At 36.9% G+C, this 17,752-nt stretch overlaps 1 protein-coding gene across 3 annotated transcripts; it reads left to right on the top strand.

Annotated features, from left to right (window-relative positions):
- Positions 1-77: 77 nt before the first annotated feature.
- On the top strand, positions 78-17,752 carry LOC143347951 (uncharacterized). Of its 3 annotated transcripts, none has more exons than XM_076777635.1 (4): positions 78-215; positions 3,486-3,932; positions 7,252-7,655; positions 12,277-17,752. In XM_076777635.1, exons 2-4 carry the CDS (start codon positions 3,497-3,499, stop codon positions 12,484-12,486), a joined length of 1,050 nt encoding a protein of 349 aa, XP_076633750.1. In that variant the 5' UTR covers positions 78-215; positions 3,486-3,496; the 3' UTR covers positions 12,487-17,752. The 3 variants fall into 3 exon arrangements, with proteins under 3 accessions (XP_076633750.1, XP_076633748.1, XP_076633749.1); XM_076777633.1 differs by having other exon boundaries at positions 7,240-7,655; XM_076777634.1 differs by lacking the exon at positions 78-215 and adding an exon at positions 225-430 and having other exon boundaries at positions 7,240-7,655.

The raw sequence follows: 17,752 nt of genomic DNA, 5'->3' as shown, positions 1-17,752 counted from the left end.
GTCGACGTTCAAACGGTGACGGATTTCCGGAAGTTGACCGCCTGCGCGCGCGCACTGCGACCTCCGCCACCCGGTGGGACGAGCCTGCGCAGTTTTTTGGTGAAATTCTCTCACAGGGGAGGTTCTGTCTGTCCCGGATTGTCGTGTTCGTTCGACAGAGCAGGCTGCCGGAAGTGGAAACGGAGAATAGCAAACCCTTCAGTTGTTCACATATCGTGAGTACCTGTTCATCGTCACATGCCACCTCATCCGTGACGCCTCCACTAGTTTTCTTCTCCGCTAATCACGGTCGTCGGATCGCGCACAGCCAACGTCCACCGAATTCGTTTGTTTGACGTCGAGCTCGCTGTTTCTTTCACAAGTTCTCGTCGAACGTCTGGTGTCTTTATTAATTCGCCTCCGTGGACGGTGAAGTTTCCAGTTTCCAGTGGTCTGTTTCTCGCCGCGAACTATATTTACGTTGCTTTTTATTTTGTTTCCACGGCGTCTCGGAGTTTAACCCCTTCGTGTCCATCCGTTCCGATACACGTTAGTTTTAAACGATTTCTATCACCACCGTCAACCGTGTGTTTTCAAACGGTGATACTTTATGACGGAACGATCGAATAATTTATGATTCTGTATTACGTTTAAAAAAAGTTTTTTTTATCCTAACGATTATTTGTGATTGGACGGGATTTAAGAAAAGGGGAATAAATGTTGGATCTTGGCGTCGACACGAAGGGCTTAACCTTCAGACGAAGCCCTGTGTTGTCTATGCGTATGATATATGTTGGCGATTTAACGCGTACAGACCGAAAATCGAAAATCGATTCACCCCGTAGGAAAATGTCGAGGTCTGTTGTCGCTTCTTTTCGACGACCATCCTCGACCTTTGGGAATTTTAAGAATAGGTCGCCGTCGCTGTGAAATTAGAAGTTCGATAGCGGCGCGAGCCCCCCGTCGAAGGAATTTGCTAACAATTATTTTTTTTTTCCTCTAATTTGCACGCTGCCCGCTTTATTGATATTACAGATAGCGAAATTCCGACGTGCTCGAATATAAATGTAGCTCGTTTGAACAGTAAATTGTTAATCGACTCACGAAAGTTTATTGTTGCATACCCGACAGAATTGCTGTACATTTGTTATGGATTGCTTCTGTACCTAAGCACGTGTTGGGATTAGAACAAATATTTTTTATCCGGTTTGAAAGTTTCCTTAATAGTTTCTTGATAGATTCAAATAATTGTACTTTATTTAAAAGAGTAATTTTTCCCCGTGTTTTGTATCGTAGAATTAATCATTTGAAATAACAATATTTGTTGGTACTATATTGTCTGAATTAATATTGCTTTATAGAGTATGAATATTGTAGATTTAAACTAAAATACGAGACTGTAAAGGTTTCTTAATACGTTTAAAAGTCATCGATATTTTGTAAAAATTAATATGCAGATTGAAAGCATGACAATGTGTTCGTAGTAGGAACATGTTTTTTTTTCTTTTATGCAATTCTACGTCGTTTTGCATATTTATATCTTTTTCGTTGCAGAGTGGCAATCAATTATTTTATAGAAACGAAAAGAAAGATTGACGAGCTTTCTATTTATTCTATTTTGCACATTCGTGTATTTATATTTTTTGCTATTCTGTTAAATATTCTCGAGTGACGGTTGAAAAAATTCACAATTTCTTTATATTCATTTTTATGGACACTTGGTATTTAACTCACTGTCAGGGCTGTCCTCTTGTCGATACAATAATGTCCCTCTAAATGTCACACTTCTGTCCCCTCTAATTGCACGTAGTTATCCCCACCACTTGTAACTGCTTGTACTTTCGCTAGAGCACGAGTTACACTTTCGTGAATTCGAAAAAGAAACTGAAAAGAATTTCGCGCATTATTTCGTTTCAATCCATAATACAAAGGTTTAAATTAAAATTAATCGGAGAATGTAACTGTTATACGATTTAAAAACGCGTAATAAAATGTTTGAACACCTGTTGGAGTAAACTGTTATCCCGACACAAAATATGAAGTAACTCGTAAAATGTTGCGTTTTCAATGGTCGTACTTAAACACGTTCGTACGCTGAACGGCGAGAGGAATTTATTTATGTAAAAAGAATTGCATAATTCGATTCGAAAGCTCTAAAAAGCAACCGTTGCGCCAACCGAAGAAATTCCGTTATCGAAAGATAAATCCAACTTTTACATTTATGAATTTCTTGTATCGTGTTCAATTTCGTATTTTCGTTACATTAATTTTTACAAATCCTTGATGTTTAATTCACATAGTAACGGATTAATTATCACGAAGACGCTGAATTTCTCTTGTTAGAAAATCTCATTTTTATTCGTTTATAAAAAATAAAAGGATGCAACGTTTATTTATCGTGCTAGGTGCATTTTGAGAATTTTATTCTATTTCAGTAATTGGATTAATTGGTTGTATCGTTTCTCGATGCGAATTTACTTAGTCTGGTACAGCGAGGCTTTTGTTTTAGAGTTCACCACAGGTAGAAATCAATAGGTGTAAGACCTCATGGTCGCATTACCCAAAGGAATAGTCCTCAGCCAGTTCCGTTTGGGCATAATTTATAGCATCGTGCGAATGCACAGATAAGATAAATACGATTGACCTTATCTGTTCAGAAATGGAAGATCTATTACCTATTTCGCGTCGCGTTCAATATTTGCTTATAATTTTCTAACAAATCGTTTACATTTTCCTTTTACATTTGTGGAATCCATATTTAAACGTGAAAACCGCGAACATTCCGTACAAGTAATCTTTTTAATCACTATAGTGTGAAATTTTTGAGAGATAGATAATTGTAATTAGTAAAAATTTACTTCGAAGCAATATCATCGTTAATATTGCTCTAGAATTAGTCTTTTCTTTTTTAAATTTAACACCTTATTAGAAAACTGATTGCCAGTTTCGGAATTAGCGCATCATAATCTACACAGTGTACATGACTATACCCCAGGGAGGATTTCGCTGTCGAGTAGTATAATATACATCATTAGAAGCTATACGTCACACATCACAGTGGTCTGAAAGCATGGAAGACGGCTACAAATAGGAGTCTCAGATTTGCATCGAAATTAACAGACGAGGGTCTCTAGGGTCACAGATTACATATTTGGCACACAAGTTCTAAAATTAAAAATTGCCTCTTGTACACTAAAAAGTTGCAAGATTTAAATTTTAACATATTACAGTTTTTTGGGACCGCTGTAAAAAATATCGAAACTCAAAACGGCGAAATTTCAATATTCAACGTGGCTGACTGCGTTAAAAACGATTAGAATTGCAAATAATATCAAATCGATGAATTTCCAAGGTTTAACTGGGGAATAAAAGGCAGCCTAACTATTGAAATTTTCGTGACTTCGGACCACCTAAGAAATATCTAAAAGACGCTCGACTCTCGTTCGTTATTTACCACCGATCAGAGTCGAGCTTGCCAACTACAGGTCGTATTATTCCTCCAACAGGTTTATTAATTATGTACAAAACAGTACGAAAGGGCGATGCCAGCCTGCAGTATACTATTCTACCGCAAACGGACCAGCTCACCTCGTCGGGATTCCCTCAGACTTACAGTAAATCACGACCGAGGATCATCAAATACACCATGGGGACGCTGATGATCCTCATGATTCTGTCCTGCGTGGCGACGCCGTTTCTAATGAACCAGGACGATCAGAGCCTATTCGCCAGCACCATACTCGCGATGGGTCGCGTTGGCCACAACACAATCCTTAGAAACACATCAAGGAGTCAGGGTGAAAATACGAACAGAAGCAGAACCAGACTCTCGGATACGATGACTATGTCGTCGACGGAGGCCTACAGGAAGCAGGGCGCCGAGGATGGAATGACTTCAGCGTTAGGGGTCCTGATGACGGAGGAAGAGGGGATTCTAAACTCCACGAACACAGGTAAGAAACTTCCACTGTACGTAAAGTCGATGCAAATAAAAACTGTCCTTCTCGTTCGGAACAGACTGCATTGAAATTCTAATGATTTTTGTTCGTTCGATCTCATAGTTTGCTCGTTATTAGGTGGTGTGTATCGATCCTTAATGTAAAATCTAGAATTTGCGTGTTTGTGATTACCTTGTAACTTGTAGGATTTTTTACCGATCGGGATGAAATTTTCTTTACTTGTTCTTCGTGTTCCAACGAAGAATATAGGCTTCCTAGCTCGTAGAAATATTAGCTATAAAGATGGTTAAACGAGTGAAGGGTTCATGATCGAATCACACCTGTGGTTTGTATATTATTGGAAAGTTAAATATCACGAAGTATTACAGAGAAACACGACCAATGGAGATCTGAAAGGCATCTACTTTTTTTAAAATTAATTTATGGAAATGTTATGGACTTAGCAAGAAATTTAAATTTAATTTAAGCAGCTCCGTGACCCGGCACAGAATATTCTGCGACTAATATTCTAGCCTTTTATTCGTGTACTTATTTATAGATCCCGGAGGGTATTGGTTCTCGCAATAACAATTGTCTGACCTGGTCTCGATTTTTATTCCGAAACGTGCAGTATGAAAGTTTAGTTATTTTTAAATTTTTCAAACGAAGATAATAAAGTAGAACATCGGTTTAGTTTATTGGACGAATTCGTCCATTCATTTTTTAGTATTTACTTTATTTTTAGAATTAAATATTTAATTAAATTTAAATTTAATTACGTATCTTTCGATCTGATTAAAGTTTACCATTTATTAATTTCTGTAGATCGTTCGCAAGCGACATGTAAATTATATTGCAAAGAACGGAGGAATAACAATGGGAATCTGGAGATTAAAATTACTTAGCATACGGAATGGAAAATAGGGCATAATTAATGAATTAACTGCGAAAGATCGTGAATAGCTGGCGAGAACACGACCTGATAATTTTTTAATTTAGTCCCTGTTTTTAATTCCGACCATTTACAATGTTTTTTAAACGTTTTATTTCGTAAAATTATTAGACCGTGGATATTTATTCACTTAAAATATGTTAAATATTTTTCAACCACCGCCGTACGATTTTTTGAGATTCGGAGTTTAATAAGTAAAATTCCGGAGAGGAACTAAACTCCAAAATTACTCGTATTTTTTCAGAACAAAACGACAATCTTATTTAAATAGCCAGATTAAATTCGAAGGCTGTTTTCTTACTTCTTGTATTTTTAGGTGGCAAAGAGTCGAAGATGAGTTATTTTTTTACGTTCCTTTGTTTCCTGTATTCCGTTCCCAGGGAAGTTTTGCATTTTCCTTAGTAATGCGCTGGAAAATATCGCCTCCATTTTTAGAGAAGAAACAAATAACTTTGGAAGTGGTCTTTACGTTTACGCATACGAGACTTTTCCTCTTTCTTGAACGTTTACTACAATAATAAATATCTGTGCATATTTTAACGAGAAAACGAAAAATATTTGTGGATAAAGTGCCTGAAGAGCTTGTTTTGTAAACATAAATAATCCTTAAGTTTTTTCTTTCGCGGCTTCTCGAATAAAAAAATGTTTAAAAAACGACCGGAAGGCGAAATTTAATTTTCAAAAAATGCGAATATTAAGATAAGTTTACTCTCTGTTTCTTAAAGTTTTAATATTTCCTGTATTTAATAGGATTCCCGATTAAAATAATATTTAATCGCGATGTGGCAACGTGTCGCTATTAATAATATTGCCACCTGGAATTACTTGAAGTGAAAACGGATTCTCCCGATGGAATAAAACGCGGAATTTAATTTTGAAGAAACTGATCGATCCAATCGCTCTTCCAGATCACTGTCGAGTTTTCATCTCTATTCTTCTCTCACAGATGCGCTCGAAGTCCTGAATAGTTATCAGCAATAAACATCGACATCTTCGATATTATTGTACGTTACTCAAATATTCGGAATTTGATTGGATCGACAAATAAACCCCAAAGAATACAACGCGAAATAATGAAAAAAAAAAAATGTAAATAAAAAGAGAATTTCTTCGATCGTACATTTAATAAATTAACGAGAGCCTTTTCAATTAAGTTTTTAATTAGACAACATAAATTCATACTCTGGAATATGAGACTTTAATGCTGTAGAGAAAAATAACATTTTTATTTAACTGTTAGAATGAATAACTGAAGCCAAAAGTTAAATGTTAATTATTTGAAATTGACATTTTCATCGAACACCGGAAATTTCAATTGCAATAGCAGTGCGTTCGCAAAGGAGCAAATAAAAGTAATATTTATCAAACAAAAATGAACGCGAGTCACAAGCAAACGACATTTCAGTAAATGAAAAAGTTCTTTGACTTTTTATTTATCTCCAGAGAATCAATAATCGATACCGTTTAAATATTTATTTTTTCTACTTCGCATTCACGTTTAAAAATATTTTTAAAGAAATATACAAAATTAAAATAACTGCAATATTCGACTACGAGGGCAGCCTGCGGGAAATTATTTTTATAAACGTTTTTGTACACGGTAGGAACTGAACTCGAATACTCGAGCTAGAGTTTACAGTGTTCGTTTATTAATTTTGAAGTCAATTTAGATCAACGGCTCTGGCGGAAGATTTTAAAGCGTTGGTAATTGAAGTCGCTCTTCGATCGGTCCCACAAAAGTTTTGTAGAAATTTTAATAACCACTCCAGCTGCAGTACGAACAAATTGACGATGCCCATGCAATCGCCGTTAACCCCTTTTGCTTGGTTTTATGCAACGCGTGCGGCGACATGCAAAACTTTCGTGCGAATATTACGATTTTACGCGACATTTATAGAGCGGGGGAAAAATATTCGCCGTTTGCTGGCGTACAACATTCATTATTCATCGCTACCCGATGCATTTAGCGTTATAGACTGCAATTATTATTACTTTATCCTCATCAATTCGTAAATTTTATATTTCTAAAATAATCAATCATTTTTCAAATTATTTAACTTCCCGATTCCCACTAGAAACAATTAATCGTAACAAAAATAAGTTCGTACGCTTAATTTACCAGTGTTTCACTATACTCGATCAAGGTAAAAAATTCTGTGCAATTCTTTCAACATTTACCCGCGTGGGTTACTTCGATTTTTTAAATTCCTGCGCCTCGAGCGTAACTAACATGGCGGCCATGACGGTTGAAAGTTCTCGTTGCTCTTACCGAGAAAGCCTACGTTTACGCGTGTCTCGAAGCAGTTTAATATGATTTAAAGTTACATAAAAGATATAAATTCGTATGAAAGTAAAATTTGGAACTGTCAGATAATTTTACAGACCCTGTCGCGAGCAGCACGCAGCGTCTTCAGATGGTCTCGGAGGTGCAGAACAGCCACCGACAGACGTCGACGTCCGTCACGCAGCCAACGACGTCGACGTCGTCCCCGACGACCCTAAAGACGGTGACGAGCACGTCGATCGAAATCGCCGCGACGCTGGCGAATTCGCCGAGGAAGGCGAAGCTGCCCAGAGTGACGCTGAAACTCAGGGAGAACGAAACAATACCCCAAATGTACATGAAGGCGGGCATAGCCTCGTACAAGAAAGGGAACATCACCACGAGCGTCCTCGCGCACGGCCTAAGTCTCGAAGGGTTGATCTTCAAGACGCCCGAGGGAACGATAAAACCTTGGCCGCAGAAGTGGTTCTTCACCGATCCCTCTTCCGACTTTCAATGGAAGGTAGGTCCTCAAATTCCTACGTTTCACGCTTCGTGGCGCCACTTTCGCTAATCCTCGTCGTCAGAAACACACTTTGCGGCGCCACTTTCGCTAATCCTCATCGTCGGTTTCACTCCGACTCGAAATCTTTGAAACCAAGGTCAAGAAAGATTTTACGTTCGGAACAATCGTATCATTCAAGACCATTAATGTTTGATAAAAAATAGTAAAGTAGAAAATTTCTGGCCAAACAGTATATTTTCGATAAAGAATTTTTTTCTCAGAAGTACGTAGGATTTCGGGGGCATGTGTATCGACCAAAAATGATTATAATTAACCCCCACTACCGAAAATAATTTTTTCAGAATGATTTGAAATTTTTTAATTCAGACGAAAAATTTGTCCACCTATTGAATTTTTTTCTCGAAATTGCGTAGGATTTCGGGGGTATGTGTAATGACCAAAAATGATTGCAATTGACCCCTGCAACCAAAAATATTTTTTTTAGAACGATTTGAAATTTTTTAATTTCATCGAAAAATTTCAGAATCTACTCGAATTTTTTTCTCGAAAGTGCGTAGGATTTTGAGGGTATGTGTAATGACCAAAAATGATTGTAATCGACTCCTGCAACCGAAAATAATTTTTTTAGAACGATTTGAAATTTTTTAATTTAAAACGTTTACGTGCTAATTAAACTGCCAGTTTCAATTCGGAATTTATATTATTACTGTAGAAACGCTATTAAAAAGCTTTCGAGATTCAGTTTAATCGTTAAAACGGCTCTGTTCGAAACACGAAATTTAATTCTTACGACAGAAAAATTGCAGGGAATATTATCCCTGTTAAATAATACCGGTGAATCTTTAAAAGTAGCTACCGGAAACAAAGTCAAAGGATCCCGCGGAGTTTATCTTTTCGTCGGGGTTGTATTGTTGCAATCTCGGTATTCATCATCTCCCTGAAAACATTCTTTTCTGTTCGAGATGAAAGAATACCTGTGAAAAGTTTTCAGAAACAGCATCGTGTCTTCTTAAATAGAAAAATTTGTAACTGGCGAGAAATATTTCGCAACAACGACAAAAGATATTGTACGAACAGAAGTTTTTGTAAGTATTATGTACGAAAAGAATGCGACATCGTAAACGAAGGGGGGGAAACAGTTTATTACGTTTAATAGAAGTCTCTCCGTATGTTAAATTTGACCCATTAAATACCAGACAGACTCGTTCGTTTGAAAAATTTCTGTCTGCCCTCTTTCCGCGACTAAACCAGAGGAGCACGGTATATCTGTTTAATATATTTCCGAAAGTATCGAAGGTTGCAAAAAGTGATGTAAAACGACGAAAACATCGTTCGCCATTTTTTAAATAATTCACTCAGCGCCGTGTAACTTTTTCCCCCGGCTTTTATTAACGATCGAAAGAGCTGACCGACGGGAAAATGGGTCACAAATATCTGCGAGTTTATACACGACTAAAATATTCAATTTTTATATAAAGTATCACTGTTGGGGTTTCCTAAGACTAAAATAAAATGGAGGTGTATCGAGTAAGGGGCTCGAATAGCGATCGTATTGCACCAAAAGACATCTAAACCGAAGAGCTCGGGCCGATCGATAGAAAGAGCATGTTCGTGAATCTAAAAGTGGAGACCGGAAACGGTCGGTTCTCCTTATTCTTCTTCCACGTTTCTCGCCAGGTCGCCATTACCTTTTATCGTCCCACGAGGCGGACAGACGCGACAGAACGTTTCTTTTCGTAGACTTATTTTCCTCGTACCCGGCGTTGTCATTCATTTTCGACTCGCCCTGTTATACATCCCTTAATTTCTTAGCCGCCAGTGAGTGCAACTGCTGTTGTAGCCCAGCTGACTCTTTCTTCCGTGCTCTGTTTTCAAACGAGAAACGAGGACAGTAGGAAAACTGTCGTCGATGCAAAAGCTGTCGCGAAACGCGACACACGCGAATTAATTTACTCGGGAACATTTTCGGTAGCCGCCATATTGGATTCGAGCGAATCCGTTCCGGGCTCCTAAAACGAAATTTAATTCCGCCCGGATTAATACGAGTTCCAATATTCCGCATCCAGTCGAGACATTTGTTTCTTTCGCGATAAAAACATTTTCCGAACACACACGCGTCGTCGTTATCGTTGAATTTCGTATTTGAAACGAAGATAACCAAGCGTCTGAAAAAGAGATTCGAAGCTGTCAGCGTAAAATAATTTTAAAAATATTCCGGTTCTGCAACAATGTTCCTGATCGTAACACATAACTACTCTTAATTGATTTTTCCTCGACCGTGCACGCTTAATTGTTCCTTTCAGACCGTCGCGCGTATAAGTTCTTATAAAAGTGAGCACGTTCTATTGAAACTAATTGAGGTCACAGGTTACTTAGGCTAAAGGAATTTCCAAATTAAACTTATTCCTTGAAGAAATCGCTCGTTTAGAGTCACGTTCTACTTTTGCGTAATACACTTGTTCGAATACTTTTAAAAACTTTAATGGGGGACTCTAGAAGCCAAAATATGACGAAAATCAAGAATACCAATTTGTTGATGGAGGCTTTGTTACAAAGTTATTAACGTTTAAAGTTCCGCCAGTACTGAATTTTTTTCTCGAAAATGCGCAGGATTTCGGGGGTATGTCTATTCACCAAAAATGATTGTAATTGACCCCCACAGCTAACAATATTTTTTTCAGAACGATTTGAAATATTTTAATTTCGTCGAAAAATTTCACACTTTCTCGAATTTTTTTCTCGAAAGAGCGTAGGATTTCGGGGGTATGTGTAATAACCAAAAATGATTGTAATTGACCCCCGCAACCGAAAATAATTTTTCCAAGACGATTTGAAATTGTTGAATTTAATTGTTAATAACTTTTTAACGAAGCCTCCATCAACAAATTGGCATTCTTGATTTTCGTCTTATTTTGGCCTCTAGAATCCCCTATTAAAATTTTTCCCAGGGGTGGCCGAACACCCTATATTCTTGTTCTATAATAAAAATTCCAGTATGTTTAAAATATTCGTGGTAAAGTAACGTTAAAAAGGAATATTGAAACTGATTAAAAGGAGCAATTTGTTTGACGTATAGTCGTTTTCGTACGAATTGTAAAACGTGAAACTATTGTACGGTGAATTGCACTTTTTCTTCTAGTCGCCATTAAACGTCAATATCTCGACGCAGATCATTTTTACGATATGCGTATACGCGAGTAATGAAAGATTGGCCTCCGCGGAACGGCGTTGAATTTCAGGGATTAAATTAAATTACATTCCACGGGAAATTTGTCGTCTTAAAAGTGATGTAAACCTTATTTAAATGGGACGATTAACCCCCGCGTAAGACGACCTCCGTATCAGAATTTCAAACAGGTTATCCCCCGAAGCTTTTTAAAGGCGAAGATCTTTTGAAAGGCAGATGCTCGTGTTCGATTTCAATGGAAATTAAATCTCGCGCCGATTTCACGACGCTAAACAAAATACAATCAAAACTTCTCGTTAATAAATTATTAAAGTCACTTTGTCAAACACGATTTTCAAAATTTTATAAAAAGAAAAACGTACTTTAATCGTATTTGAGTAATTTCAAAAAGGTCGGCCGGATTTTGAACAAAATTTAATGTAAATCGACCGACAAAATTTATTTTCGTAAATTTACGATTTCGACAATTTTCAGGGGGAGAAAATATTTTATTTTTAAGAAATAATTAAGGCAAAAGTAACGATAACGCGCCAACCCTGAAGACGTTAGCGCCACTAAATATTAGCGTGTGAAATAAACTGATTTCCGTGTATCGATAATACGGCGTACGAGGATAATCATTTTTACCGAATTATTATGGAATATTGCGTTACTATAGGAAATTTTGTTTCCCCCGACACCCGCGCGGCACGTGGAATATTTATTACGAGGTCCTCTATTTAATAAACACGAAGCTTAAAACCGTTATCATGCCGAGTTAGTTAACTAGGGCGAAATTTCCGATATTGAGTTTTGTGTCATCACGACGGATTAATTTACTCCGTGTCGGGATAGAATTTAAATAGGCATCGTTCCTAACCGGTACGTCTGTTTTTCTGCAAATTTCACACTCGCTGAAGTCCATTGTACGACTTCGATTAATGAACCTCGCCGCGGTACCAACTGAATCGTTAATTCTCTTAAGTCTTCTTTAGTAGGGTACGAAAATCAATATGAAACAAAATTTGTTTACCACTATTTGACATTAAAATAATATCTTTTTAATCAACAATAGCAATAGTAGCTTGGAGGAATTTTATTTGTTGATTTTCATTCGTTATCATTTATCTTTATTCCACCGTGGGGGCTGCTTTTTTAACGTGTGATACTTCAGGGTTGAATTTACCCAAAATAATTTTTTTTTAGCAAATAATAGTAGCCTGGAAAAATTTTATTTGTTGGTGTCACCATTACCTATGTGGGGAGGCTATAGGGGTTGTTTTTTAAATAAGTAACGCTTCAGGGCTGAATTTACTTCCAAAAAACAGATTATGTAAACCCTATTCCTGTTATCTTTAATTTATTTTTCTCCTGCCCACCGATTGGGGGTTGTTTTAAGAATTATAATAACTTAAGAATTTAGGAAAATTCAGAATTGTTTATTTGTTGCAGGGATTCAATCAAATGCCAGTAACAATTTACGTAGTTTTGGCGGGCCTGGCAGCGTTGGCGGGCGTCAGTATAATCCTTATGTTCTACGTGCAACGAAAGACCACGAGACGTCAACGTCAGAGCGTCGAGGAACCGGAAGTCGGCGGTCAGGAGGAAGACAAATCTACCCTGCTGGGCGCCGAGTGCCAGGAAACCGAGGAAAAAGAGTAATCGTGACCCTACAACGTGGAAAGCATGTAGCTCGTAAGACTCGCATATTTTTACAACACGTACATCAGTTTGGTATAAGTATCTCACGCGAAAGATCGATGAGTACGATCGTTGGAGATATTGGAATCACCGAATGCTTTACGAGTCTGTTTGATCAAATGCTTAAGACTCGATTTAAGGAATTGACAAATAGCTATTATCGTTTTAGTACATTCTACTTATTTTTACAGAGGTTTCGCATGAAAGTTAAAACAGGTGAATATATTGAATGTAGGTTATGATTATAATCCAGAAACATTTATTTGAAATATTTTAAAGTTGTTAACTGAATTTTTAGAAACAATCAACAAAATTTTTTTAAGTACGTTTGGTAATATTTTTAATTGTGATTATTATTATACGATTATCTTGACAATATATTCACTTGTCACGCTTCACGCGTCTAAACTCGTACACAATATTCCTTGGATAACCGAACTAGAATTAATCTCGCCAGAGGAAGCAAGTCAACAACTTCTATATTGCATAATTAATGAAAATTAAAATCTGTATATTTGTCGTTAGATCTTCGAAAGATTATTGTCAATAGATTGTCAATGATCTCCCGACTAAAACGAGTACAAACACGACATAATTCGGCCTGATAATACTTCGAGCAGTGCCGTATCGCGAGCACGGTGCGCCACGCGCATGTAACCGAAAGTGGTCCGAACAAGGTCGTGTTTGGACTCATTTTAATCGGAAAAATCTCGTCGATCTATTGGTAATGCTCGCAAAAAAAATCTAATGAGAAATATAAAAATTTAAATATTCGTTAACTGGTGAAATTCTTTCGGTTAACCAGGGAATACTGTACTTATGGTTACGTATTACTTAACGATAAATTACGAGAGATTAATATTGAGAAAAGTAGAGACGTGTATATTTATAGTTTCGAATTTTCGTAACGGTTTTTACTTTTGATACGAAAATTATGAAGTAATTTGGTATAAGCGATACGAATTATTTTGCATAAAGCGATTAATTTGAATCCGTTACGCGATACGATTTACAGTAGCGTTGCTTTGAAGTTAAACTTTGGGTAATACTGTAAGAAAACGGCTGTTAAAAAGAATTAAATCCCGAGATACCCCCATTTGGAACCTTCGAAGGTTCTCAGCGTGATCAAAGATCAATTTATTCAAGTCCCGAGTTTTTCAATGAAGAATGGGACTCGACACATTTTCTGGCCGATACTGTTCGCTTTTACGCGAGGAGGGACGAAAACGAGAGCTCTTCCCTAACACGATTCTAGAAACTGGCGCAGTAGATAGAAAACGTTTTTCGTTGCACGAACACGACTGAAACGCAACGCGAATAATCAGCTATGAAAAACTTCCGCATGCTCTGGTATTTCTAGCTCTTTGTGCGGGTGTACTAACACATTGCTGTCTGGCCAACTTTTCCCGACGCTCTATTATGAGAGACCATCATTGTGCGAGTCTTTCGATATTCGCTGGAAACTGTAACCGACGCTATAAATGTTTTCTAGACCATTACTGGGTCATCTCGACGATAAAGAAGGCGTACAAATTTTGAATATTTCTAAAAAAAAAAATTTGAAAATGAAATAATGAAAAATAAACGGGGAGTACAAGATTAATTTATTTTCGAAAATAAATCGAGAATTCGATGACTCTCTACAGTCAGGATAAACTCATGGTCGTTCGAAGCCACTTCGCCTACTCTGACTCGCACAAGGAACAATTTTTAAACAAATCGAGTAGTCTGTACTTTCCATCGAAGCATAAAGAACTGATAAATAGAATTTCACCCGGATTGGACAAAAATAGTAGGAGTTACAGGGGAATCACAAACACACAGATTAAAAATTTTATATTAATCGCTTGGTGGCCTATGGTTTCGAAACCACGATGTTAGCAAGATGAAATCTGCTTTTGAGAAAATAAGTATACGTGATCTCTGATTTGTTTTTTGTAATATGGTGTAAAAACGAAGAGTTGGACAGGCTACGGTGCGTTAAGTGCAAGACTTGTCCTTTCTCGATGTTACTATCGACACGATGGTCAGCGTATAGACATCCACCGTTCTAGTGAATTGCACAAACAAGAATCAATGTCAGGAAGTCGTAACGATTTTGTATAAGGTGTCTTGCATATCTCTGTACTCTGTACGTGCTGATAGTTGTAGAATTTAACGAGACTCTTTGCTACAAACGTGCGCGTCGGAATAAAGCTAAATAAATAAAAAGAGTACGGCGTATTTCGCTATTTTAACTAATACTTGTTCGAACGTTTGTTCGAGTTCGAGATGTGATCAGACGGGAAGATTAATACGGGACACCCTTGTATTCCTCCAGCGGTGCATTCTCCAGAAAACAAAAAAAAAAAAGAAAAAAAAGAAGAAGGAAAAGTGTATATTGATCGAAGTGGGCAATTATATCCTCCGGGGAGCACTGTTTTGCAAACTCTGTTAATTTCTAGTGGTTTTGATTTTCAATATTCTATTTACCATCCATACTGGAAAATATCCGTGGATCTTTAAACGAAGCTTCAGCTGTTGCGTATAGTTTAAAATAAATGATTTATAATTAGCGTACGAAAATTACGTATAAAGACTGTACGTTGTTTTAAATATATGTTTATCGAATATACTCGTATTTGAATAGATACCAGTGGCGGATCTAGAAGAATTCAAAGGGGGTGGTCAATTTGAGAATTCCAACCCTAAAAAATTTTTAGATGGAAATGTTAAAGTTTCGAAGAACTTGAAGAAAAGTTATTCAAATTCAGATGATTTTTTGGTCCATGATATAGCCCCCCCCCCCCTTGAATTGTCCACCGATATGTTCAATATTGGAATCGCGAGTCGGAAGCATGAGCTGCTTGTTATACCTCCTTATTACCAGAGACTAATTAATTAGATTTTCCTATAAATCGTGTTGTACATTAATGCTAACAAAAGAGAGTTTTTATCGTTAACGCGTTTTTACTAAAGGTTTAAAGAGGAGTCTTATTGATTGAGCGTATTTTTTCATTAAATGCCTGTCAGCCGACATTACGAGCGAGAAACTCCATTGTTTAGAACACGATTGAAGGAGTACGGACGCGGCGTATCCTCGGTTACGTTGCACTTTACAAAGCAACGTTGTCGTTCAGTATTTATTAGAGCAATACATGAAATTGTGGAAACGTTCATTTATCATTTAAACGACGGAATCGTCGAACGATGATTTATAACGAAACTTCCACGACCCCTCTGTTACTAACTAAACGAGAAACTTTATTAGCGTATTCCCGTGGAAAAATACGTGTTGAACATTTGTTACGTAATTACTTCCACGTGTACATATAATATTAAAAAAAAAAAAAAGGTTTTTGATACTTCTATGTAAATATGCAGGTTCATTTTTTTTTTTCTAAATTCTGAGTTCGTAGAAGATTTTCATTTCCCGAACAGTTTCGTTTTGGTTTCAGCCCCGCGCGGGAAAATAAATTCCTCGGAAGTCGATGATCAACGGGATGTGTTTCGAGCCGTAGGTTTCCTTTTTACCGCGATCCGCGAGAATCGTTGCTCAAATTGCTACCGTTTTATTAGGGCGAACGAAGAATTTGCAAGAACGAGGGGCGACGTTTTGGGAATTTACTTTAACCATTAAGAGAACAATCAAGCGAGGAATTTAAAACACTTAAAGGAAACGTAGTGTCGGAGGCGGATCCGGACGAGGGGTTGGACTACCAAGAATTACAAAATCTTGGAAAAATACATTTACCGTTTCGCGTTATATTTTGGAAATATTTTCCGGTTGCACAAATAAATAATTCGAAATTGAAAATGCTTACTTTCGCGTATTTTCCAACCCCGTTCCTGGATCAGCCGCCCCCCCCTCTCCCCCGCGTAGTGTGTCTAAGTTTAACGAAACGATGCTCCGCGATGCATTTAAAATAACGTTTAAGGATTAATCGAGGCTAGCGAAAGAACGAGATCGACGTTTCTAAAACGCGAATTTTTTCGCAAACGTAGGCCGGAGCAATTTGTTGTACGTAGCGATCAGACGACAGACGCTCCAAAAAGTAAAAACAAAAGATTAAAAAAGAAAAAAAAAAAAGAAGGCAAAAACGATTTCCGATGATTGTAATTTTTACTTTTACAAACGTTCTTTGGTTCGCGAACCAACGGACCGCGGCACGTATATCGCAGTAGATACACGCCCGGTGGTTCCGTGCATACGAACAAAAATGGGGGAAAACAAAAAAAAGGAAGGAACGACGTTCGACGTGTTCTCGCGAAAAGTAAATAAAAAAGAAAAAAAAAAGGACTCATAAAGTGACACAATAGTGCTGTAGCTAAAGAGAAAGACGGTTATAGTTTCTATTTTGAAGATTATATTTTTTTAACTTTATTAATTTTTGACTTCCACATACATATATTTATATATATATACATATAATTGTATATACGTACTCGCATAACTATTATATACATATAAATATATATATATACATAAATTATAAATATTATTAAGTGGATAATGATATACTGTGCACAGGGTGAGATATCTAAATGTGGAATTGCAAACGTTTACCAAAAATGAAACCAAAAAAAAAAAAAAAAAAAAAATAATTTGACCGTACCGTGTAGAGGATTTCGAAATAAATTTAAATTAAGAGTTACCCCAGACAACGATGAAATCATAGAATACGTACGGTTACGTCTGTTTGATCGTGCACTTTTTTTATTCTGAACGGAAAGATATTTCTTTAAAATATTTCGCCATTTTTAGGTACGTCACTCTGTATATCCGTGTATGTGTTTCAGAACGCGGCCGTGTAACGCATGAAATCGTAAAGATTATTTTGTGGTACTATACTGTAATAATTATTTGTACAAATGTACATTGTTTTGAAATAGCAACCGAAGGAAAAAATTAGAGACGTTGAGGCACCGACGAGGCGAAAATATGATTTCGACCGTGCAAATTGCGAGCATAATTTAAATATAATTAAATATATATTGAAAATTAATTCTAATTGAGATTAAAACTTTACTTTGAAATATAACGAATCACGAATAAATATACAAGAGAAAAACAAAAATTTATTAATTCTGTCGAGTAACGTTGCTTTCGTTTGGTCGACGCCATATTGTTTTCTAAATACAATTTTGCCTTGGAGCCTCTCGAGACTATCGATTAAATCTGTACCTGGATCGTAAAAATTGTAGCGTTTCAATAGCGGACGACGTCGTTGAAATAAAAAAAAAAGAA

The sequence above is a fragment of the Colletes latitarsis genome, chromosome 11, assembly GCF_051014445.1.
Source record: "Colletes latitarsis isolate SP2378_abdomen chromosome 11, iyColLati1, whole genome shotgun sequence".
In the NCBI taxonomy this organism is placed as follows: Eukaryota; Metazoa; Arthropoda; class Insecta; order Hymenoptera; family Colletidae; genus Colletes; species Colletes latitarsis.
The sequence above is the reverse complement of the archived record's forward strand: the minus strand, read 5'-3'. Positions and strand labels throughout refer to the sequence as shown.

Coding starts and splice junctions, on each gene's coding strand:
- LOC143347951 (XM_076777633.1), top strand. CDS start 3,497: ATGTACAAAACAGTACGAAAGGGCGATGCCAGCCTGCAGTATACTATT. Junction 3,933..7,239: donor TCTAAACTCCACGAACACAG/GTAAGAAACTTC, acceptor TGGAACTGTCAG/ATAATTTTACAGACCCTGTC. Junction 7,656..12,276: donor CTTCCGACTTTCAATGGAAG/GTAGGTCCTCAA, acceptor TATTTGTTGCAG/GGATTCAATCAAATGCCAGT.